Source organism: Galeopterus variegatus, unplaced genomic scaffold (assembly GCF_000696425.1).
Source record: "Galeopterus variegatus unplaced genomic scaffold, G_variegatus-3.0.2 Scaffold1175, whole genome shotgun sequence".
Classification (NCBI taxonomy): domain Eukaryota; kingdom Metazoa; phylum Chordata; class Mammalia; order Dermoptera; family Cynocephalidae; genus Galeopterus; species Galeopterus variegatus.
Window position 1 is genome coordinate 407645 of NW_007727286.1, and position 9416 is coordinate 417060.

General features: G+C 46.4%; 1 protein-coding gene across 1 annotated transcript in view; it reads right to left on the reverse strand.

Moving 5' to 3' along the window:
• Positions 1–720: 720 nt before the first annotated feature.
• The window catches only part of DNTT (DNA nucleotidylexotransferase), a 30856-nt gene continuing 22160 nt past the window's right edge, over positions 721–9416 (reverse strand). Inside the window, exons 9-11 of the mRNA XM_008575368.1 lie at positions 6872–7117; positions 2995–3078; positions 721–1109 (exon numbers count right to left, since the gene is read on the reverse strand). Coding sequence (XP_008573590.1) covers positions 1023–1109; positions 2995–3078; positions 6872–7117 — 417 coding nt within the window. The 3' untranslated portion in view covers positions 721–1022. The remainder of the gene's footprint in view (positions 1110–2994; positions 3079–6871; positions 7118–9416) is intronic.

A 9416-nucleotide genomic window follows, 5' to 3' on the forward strand; every position in this document is an offset into this window, starting at 1 on the left:
CAATGGGGGACCTGGATCTCCCAATCTCCTCTTCCCTGAGAGGCCTGGAAGGAATGAAGGAGAGTCGTCACAGGACCTCCCAGCTCTTCAGCAGGCTGAGGACACTGAAGCAGTTGGAACAGATTGCTTTTCAGGCCCCTTTAAGGCATAGTGTATGTGCACCCTTGGAGGAAGCATGAGTTCAGAATGGGTCTGGAGCCTGGGAATTCCAAAGGCTGCCTCCAGCAGGGATGCCTCCTTGCCTTGGGTGCCCTGAGATGAGGAGGCCTAGAGATTTTATCTTCCTGACAGAGACTGAGCTACTAAGATCCACAGAGAAACTCCAAGATGGAAAAAAGAGGGAGATATTTCTTCGGTGGTTTAGGGAACTGCACTTTCTTCCAAGTGAAAGCTGTCGGAATACATCCCTTCTGTGGCCCTGTGCGGGGACACCTAGGGACCCAGATCCATGGTGACCAGGGAGGAGCAGGATTTGAACTGAGCTGAACCAATCAAGAGTCAGTGCCTTTCCTCCAAAAGCTCCAGAAAGGACCCTGAGTTCTCTTGGGAATCCCTGCATCTTCTAATTAAACCTGTTGTTCCCTCAAGATACATCATAATCTTTTTATTTTTCCACTTTGTTACATTTGTGTTTTAAAATATTTTATAATATTTGAGCGAAGAAAAGAAGCTCCACCATCTTGTTTCCTCCCATTTTATTGGCAACACACAGCACTTCAGCTACACGGTGGGCAGAGTGGGCTTGCATGAGCTTCCGTGGATAAGCCACTAAGGACAACACCATTCCTACTGAAAAATGTACTGTGAATGCTACGCAGCAGTCATGCAAATGGTCTATCAGAACATAACTCATCACCAGGTGGCGCCTTATCGTGTTTCTAAAGCTATTTATTTCTAGGAGCAATCTGCATTTCAATAAGACCTAGAGAATCCTGAACTCTCTCCTAAGGCTCCTTACTAATATGAAGCATGATTTATTTAACCTGAAAAATAAGGCAGGAAAAAATGTTGACAACTTTTTCCTAGGCATTTCTTTCCCATGGTTCAATGTAATCCAATCCCAGATGTGCAAAAATTTCTTCTTCACTTTCTGCTTTGAGAAATATCCTCTGAAAGCATAACAAGAAATACGTACATTCAGATATTTTCCTTAAGCATCTCAGTGCGGACGCAGTGAAAGTACTACTCGTAAAACTGTCTTGTCTGAAATGATTGCCAAAACATAATTCTCTGCTTTTGAATATAATAAGTCATCTTAACTGACTTCTGTAATTTTTACATTTTCCCTATCCAAAAATACGGTACTAAATGAATTAAGGTAAAATCATGACAGCCTTACATATTCAGCAAAAGGCATTTGGACATTTTCCCTATGCACCTGTAGTCCTTAACCACAGCTGTGCACTAGAACCACTTGGAGTTTTTTCAAAAATCATCGAGGCTTAAGCCACACAATTGTCTAATGAAAACAGAACCTCAGGGGAGGTTTTGTCATCAGTCTGTTTAAAAGCTCTGGGTCATTCCAATGTGCAGCCAGAGTTATGGACTGCTGGTAATTATATGTACCTGTACGTGCTGGCTTCTCCTCCAGCCTTCCACACCTGCCGCCAACACCACCAGGCTCCTGCCCCATGATCACTTTAAGACCAAGCACTACTTCCCTTTCATCCCTTTTTGTTTATAGCACAGTGCTGGACACATAGAACGTACTTGACTACACTGAGCTATTTATTATGTGTCAATTTGTAAGTGCTCCTAAATCGCGTTGTGTGAATCTGCCTTCACACACATGCTCAGCATCTGAGGCTGTCCTGCCAGCATCCACAGCCCCCTCCTTCTGCGAGCAGCACCTTGATTTTTTTTTTTTGCAGGGGGAGGTGAACTACCCCTCTCTATCTCAGTCCGTGAGGGTCAGGTGGAGCTGCTCCCACCTCCAAAGGGAAGCACAGGACCCAAGCCTAGCCAATCAGAGCTACAGTGATGGGTTCAGGGATGGGCACGTGACCCAGGCCTGGCCAATGAGCATCAGCTAGGATTCCTGCTGGAACTGAGAGGAAAGAGGCCCTTCTCTGTTGGAGTAACCAAGAGAATGGGACTCATGGGAAAACCCTGCCTGAGAATGAAACCAAAACTGAAAGAAGCCGGCCTGAGCACCTGGAGCCAACTTACTCTTGGATATATAAGCCGTATCTAACCCAAGTTCCCTTTTTCACCTATGCCATCTTTGGGTTCAGTTTCTAACACTTGTAACTGAGATAGCTCTAACTAAATATACCTCATTTAAACGGTAAGTTCCTAGCAGGCAAGGACAGTTATTTCTGGTTATTTTGTGTCTTCTTTCCCCTGGGAGCCTAGTTTGGTGTCCTTCACCATTGTAAGAACAGTATACCTTGGCACTCATGGATTTCACAACCGAATGTTTGACTCTTCATAATTCATACAGTAATTTATGATTTTGCAGAGGCACAAATTGGATTGTGACCACAGTAAGGCTAACACGCCAAAAGAGTCACACAGCTGGGGAGTAAGCTCAGCTGGGAGCTCACCTACATGTCAGGGCAGCCCTGTTGCTCTCCTTCTTGCAGGAGACTCTCCATAATGACCTACATAGTCACTCAAAATGCTACTGTCCCCTGCACTTGAGGGGTATTCCAGTGGCATTTGCGATTTGGAGGGAACCTTGGTGTTCTTTGGACTTACTCATTGCAAACAAGGATATACCAGACTCAATTAATGTTCACCACTAGACTGGTTCTGGAGGCCCAACTGGCTCATTATCTTTGAGTCAAAAGCTGCTGTGGTCCATTCCCGGCCAAGTAGCAGTGTAAGCCTGTGGGGATCTTTCCAGCTGCCCTCACCTGTGATCAACTGGGAACAGGACAGTCATAGCAAAGGAAGCTGTACCTGGACACTAAATCAGTTCAGGAAAAGTGCTCAGGGAGCCAGCCTTGGGGGTGAGGATCAAAGTATCCCATTTCAGGAAGAAAATGCTACCTTGGTTTTGTCATATAAAGCGTGGTTATCCAGTCTCATCTTCCGCTCATGCGTGGCATAGCGCCTGAGGTCTCGCTCAAACTGCTGGACAAGAGATAATTAACATACATCACTATGAAGTAGAATGTCTTCAGTATTAGGTGTTTAGAGAGACTGAAGTCCCTCTAGTGAAAGATCTATCTCCACTAAACATTCTCAAAGGGATTTTCTTCCCCAGGACGAAGTGCTCTGATAACAGAGCTTGGCGGGTCCCTGAGTGTACCAGAATGTCAGCTCTGTGAGAATAGGAACCTGATTGTTTTGTCTATAACCCCGTTCCCTCACCAAATAGTGCCTGGCATGTAGGAGATGTATGGCAAATGTTTGTTGAATGAATAAATGGCTAGCGTAAACACTTGGTCCACAGTAATACCTGAGCCAGAGTAAATGCTGGATAAATAATCCTTTGTCTTTTTTTTTTTTTTTTTTTTTTTTTTTTTTTTTTTTTTTTTGGTCATTATTGTAAAAAGGATGAGAAGTTAGGGGACCCATTCCAGCCTGGATTTTGTCCCTACTTAGCTGTGCATCTCTTGGCACGTCACCCAGCCTCTCTAAATCTTGGTTGGTCAAGCAGAAAAATGGAGGACATGCATGACTAAGGTCCCCTCTCTCTCAACCTGAGATTCGGTGAAACTGATGGTCTGAGTCACCTGTCCCAAAATGACATCTCCCATGATCAGGAGTGGGCTCTGAGGCTGCAGGGAGCAAAACCTGAAACCTAAGGCAGAGAACAGGAAACCTTGGAAAAGGAGGACCATAAATAAGTTTGTCACTGAGGCCAATTTTTCTGAGAAAACCACAGATTTAGAAATTTTGTCCTTATACTCTGAGGGATTAAGAAGAAAGCCTGAGATAATTGTGCCCTCTAGTGGCGAAGAATGATTTCCTATTATAGGAAAACTGGGCAGGCTGAGAAGACAGACTTTCCAACCACAAGACCTTTATAATGGGGTGGAAAGGGAGCCAGGGTTGTGGAAGAACAGGGTGAAGCAGAGTCTGGGTACAGTAGCTGTAGGTCTGTGAAAGTACAGGAGTGTTGTCCAGCACACCGCCTCCCTCCCCTCAGCCCTGGGCCTCTCCCCTCCCCTCCTCCAAGCACTTGGCTAAGCAATGGCTGCTACACTGTGTGTTGGGGGTAGGTGGAGAGAGGCTGGAGTTGGGGGGGAGGGTGAATGGGGCAGTGAGGGGCTGCCCTTGTCCCAGCCCTGAGAAGTTAAAGTGAGAGATGTATTCCTGGACTCCTCTGCTAAAGCCTCGGGAGCATTTTCCCATAGACTGCTAGGAATTACAATGTCTTTCATCCGAAGAGTAATAATATTGACTTGACAAATATTTACTGAATACCAGGTATGTTCTGGGTGCTTGGACTATCAAAGTGAACAAAACAAAGATGTCTTTCCTGGTGGAGATTATTCTAGCAGGGACATAGACAGTACACAGTGACAGAATAAGTAAGTAAATTACCTGATACGTTCAAAGGTAAGTGCTGTGGACTTATTAAATAGGGTGGTCGTGGAAGGCCTCATTGAGGAGGGGGATTTGAACAAGGACTTGAAGACGGTGAAGGAACTAGCCAAGTGAACTCTGGGGGAAGAGAATCCCAGGCAGAGGGAATAGGTAGACAGAGGACTTAGGGCTGAGCGTGCCTGGCCTGTTTAGGGAGAGAACAGCAGGACAGTTCAGAGAGGTAAGATGGGGCGGGGGGACAGGTCATGCAGGGCCTTCTAGGCCAGTGTAAGACCTTTGGCACTTACTCTGAGTTAAGGGGGAGTCCCTGCAAGGTTTGAACAGGAAAGTGACATGGTATGACATGTTTTAACAGGATCACATGGCTGTAGGGGGCTAGGGCAGAAGCAGGAGACCAGTTAGAAAGGCCATGGCAGTAATCCTATCAATGATATCCTCCCAACATCTGACATAAACACGAATAATACTCTTGAAAGAATCCCAGCAAATAAAGTGACGTTGACAAGCTAAGCAGATCTATTTTGAGAAAACATGGTTCAGGGGAAAACAGAAGTTCCTTTTGATTTTTAACTAATGAACTCTGTACCCAGTCCAGAAATCATACCATACCTGGATGGCTTTAGAAAATCTCAGCTTAATGTGTTCCTGTGGATTGGCCCTGCTCAAAACATCTTTAGTCCACAAAGATAATAGGGAAGCTTTGTGAGCTCAGTAAATCAGACAACCTGGTATACTAATATACCCAAGCTGAGGTGAGATTAATAGATAACCTAGATTATCTTGAGAACATTTCCCAGGCCCTGATGTCTTTGAGCAAAAGGGTACAATTGAATTTCTAAACCTACAAAAATTTAGACTAGACCAATCCTAGTCATCCACCAACATATGTCCCCTGGGGACAGAGCTTCAAACTGAAGCCATTTCAGGCTGACAAAACACACCACATTCAGTGGTCGCACAGGTGGGACACAGAGATAATTACACAAGTACCTACCATTTGCTGATCCCTTATCACATCTAAACACATACAACATCTCATGTAACCCAGGCAGCAACTTTATGAGGTGGGTACCACTGTAACTCCCAGTACAGGTGGGACAACTGAGGCTCAAAGAGGTTAAATAGTTTGTTTAAAGTTACCCAGCTAAAAAGTATAACAGCTTAGTGTTCTGCCAGTGCCCTGCAGAACCAATAGCACCTATTACTGAGAATTCTGAGAAGAGACTAGAATGTGCTGAAAACAGGTCCATCTTAAAAACAAAGAGGGCAGAGGGCAACCAGGTCAGCCAGTGATTCCTAACTGGCATGGCCTGGCATGAACATGGACGGCTTTTTGGAAATTTCCCCTTTCTCAGAATACTCTGTGTTCCTAAAGATTTATGTATATCAGACAAATCACATTTATGGTGTATTGTTTCATTAGTTTTTCCACTTTTTTTTTTAAGAATGAAAGATGTGTTTAATTGCCAGTCAGCATTTTTGATTAAGGGTGAAAAATCCCAGTACTAAGATGCTGTCCTGAAACAACTTCAGCCCAAAGCAACCTGACATTCAACTCAAGGTTGAGAACAATTAATTCGTGTTATGTCCTTCATTCATATAAAACCCTCCAAGAACTCATTTCACTCAGAGCAACAGCCAGCTACTTGGGGAAAGAGGAGAAACAGTGTGGGGTGCTTAGTCTGGAGGGTGGAGCACAGGCTCATAGCACTCGAATCTCGGTGCCATCTCCTGTGAATTGATAATGATGGGACTGGGAGCTGCCCCTAGTCATTCAGCCCTGACCACATTCCTGGCATGGTGCTGAGGCTTTGAGAGCATCCTCTTGCTGAATCTCTGCAAGGCAGGGAGGTAGCTGAGGTCATTGTGCTTATTTTCCTGGTGGGAAAACCGAGTCTTCCAGAACATAGGGAACTTGTCCAAGATCACCCAGCTGGTAAGAGGCAGAGCAGGGGCTTCTGACCAGGTCTGGGATGAACCCAACCTGTGCTCTTAACCACCTCGCTGGTTTCTCTGCTTCAGTGGTTCTCATACTTGAGCTGCTTCAGAATCACCTGGAGGGCTTTTTCAAAGCACAAATTGCTAGGCACCACCCCCAGAGTTTCTGATTCAGTAGGTCTGGGGTGGGATGGAGAATTTACATGTCTAACCTGTTCCTAGGTGAGACTACTGCTGCCAGTCTGGAATAACTGTTCTAAGTCAATCTGTCTCCCTTGACCATGTGCAGGTGCAATGCCCTGATTTAGAGGTTTCTGGGCACTGCTCCCTCCCTTGTCACTCCACCTCTGCTGCCATCATCTCTTTCCTGGGCCCTGGTACCCCTAGCGTATGTCTTTCAGAGAGCTAACACATGGGTCCGTGTAGCACTTACCGGGGAGCCAGTCCATCCCAGCAGGGCGAAGGCACGGCACTCATAGGGACACATGACCAGGTCCACCCGGATGGCCTTCCAGGTCTTTCCTTCCTGCTGGTTGGACTTGTCACTGTCCACTCTCTGATGGTCCAATTTTAAAATCAGAAAGCACTTTTGAAAATGATCCAAAGCATCCACATTCCTGCTAGGCAACTTGAGCTTTTCAAATGTCGACTCTACAAGGTCATGGTATAAAAGTAATCCCTGAAAAGCAACAGAACAACATCAGGAAGAGTTCCTGATGGAGAAGGTCTGTGATTTTATACTGGGCTCCTAATGAAATCTTTACAGATTTGAGCAGAACGTGGGTGTCTGTCCTTGCATTGAGAGCCCACGCGGCAGCACCAGCAGAGGAAGCTGAGGAAGTGGCTGGATTATCCTCTCTCTGCAGAAAAGGAATTTGGCCACTAGAGAGGCTGAGCCAAAGCCAGTTAATGGCAAAACTGCAAGAGAATCCCTCTCCCCACTTCTGAATCTCAGCCAGAGCTCAGCAACTCTCCTCACTTCTTTAAAAACAAACCAACCGTAAACAAAAAGCCATGATGTTTCTGGGGGTTGGGGGTGGGAGCAGCTTTGAGTTAGTGCCCCTTTTTATTATACCGATGGCCAGGTTTAAGTGGTCCAAACGGTTGTGGCTGAAGGCTGAGCCCCACTTTGGGTGGGATGACGTGCTATTTCTAGGCAGCATTTGGGATGCTCTTGCTCATGAGAGATTGTTTTCTGCTGCCTTGGAGAAAGTGGGTAAAGTTAGTGATGCACGTTTCATCTAAAATTGCCTACTCAGAAAGTTCACAAGTGATTCTAAGGCATGCCCAAGCGCGTTGCCATCCACCAGTGTGTCTGCTTGATGGGAGTTCCTCAGGGCACAGGACAGAAGTGGGGAAGGGAGAGGCAGGAACATGCAATTAACTGCTAAATCTTGAGTGGTGACTACAAGAGCAAATAACCCTCAAATAATGTAATCATAGCTGCTGCGGTGTGTGATTTGTTATCATGTAATGTTTAGGTCAGGCGTTCTCAAATTTTATCATCAGAAGCATTTGGAAGGTTTGCTAAAGCACTGTTGGCAGGGCCCTGTCCACAGAGTGATCCGGTGGGAGACGGGAGAGGCAAGAATGTGCATTTCTAACAAGTTCCCAGGTGCTGCTGATGCTGCTGGTCCAGGGACCACACTTGGAGCACCACTGGTTCATTTACCATTGTTATTAGACATGCTTTGCATTTCTCCTGCAACCCCCAGAGAGCCATTGTTTCAACTTGAGAGGATATTTTTTCTTTTGCTGATCTCAGAAGAGGGAACTCTTCACCCTTGCATGCCTCGGAGGAGGAAGAAAGATATTAGGAACAGCAAACACCATTTGAAGTGGTGGTGGGGGGTACTGATGTTAGGAAGAGCCTGGCACGGGGGTGGGGGTTATGTTGTCCTAGGTGACTTCTCATAACCAGCTTAGCAAACACAATTCTGCTTCTTAATGAAACTTGCTAAAACGAGCACAGTATGACAGCCTTTGTGTACATTTCAATTATGTAACTCTGAAAACGAACTATTAAAACATTAACAAGTCTCATATGGAAGCCAAATATGCAACAACACCCACCACTCTTTTAAAAACATCCACAAAGCTTCCTAATAGTGAACTGTGTTTGTGCTATTGCCACGTGGTGGTGGCACTTGGCTGGTGGTTGGGTTTGTCTTGCATTTTGCAGGGTGTTGGGAATGCATCCCTTGAACTTATCGCTCCTGTCTGTGTATTCAGATGGCTTGTTAACCCTGTTTCACAGATGAGGAAAGTGAAGCTTGGAAAGATTAAGGAACTCATTTCAAGGGCATACAGCCAGTAAATGGCAGGGCTGTGCTTTTAAATCCCAAATCTCAAATCCACATGCTTAACATCAGCCTCCACGGCAGTACCTGCATATAAAATGCTCTTCTCTTCTTGGGGACGAGCAGCACAACTGCCTTGAGACAAGGAAGGACCAATGGGAGAGGCCCCAATGCCATCCTCCCCCACATCCCAGTCTTGGATAGTCTCAGCATGTGGAGGGGTTGCCTATAAACCAAGGACAAATAGGTCCACCCTTGCAGGGGCCCCTCAGTAGGGAGCCAGGCAGCCTCTGTCCACCTAGGCCTCAGCCAGCAAGGTCCAAGTGCTCCTTGCCTGTCAATGACAATCTTTCATCTTTCCTGCTTGAGCAGAGCAGCGGGCCAGTGTAGCTGACTCTTCCTTGTCCTTCCTTCTCCTGGACTGGCCTATTACGTTCACTCTCAGGCCCCCAGCCACCCTGTTTCCATTCTCCTGAGAGGGACAGAAGAGACTTGATAGCCTCACAGGTGGATTTGGATCTGGTTCCAAAGTTGGATCTTGGGCCGGCCCGGTGGCGCACTGCTACAGTGTGCCGCTTGGGAGCGCGGTGGCGCTCCCGCCGAGGGTTCGGATCCCACATACAGACCGGTTCCCGCTCACTGGCTGAGCGAGGGGCGGGCGCAGCACCGCGGGTTGCG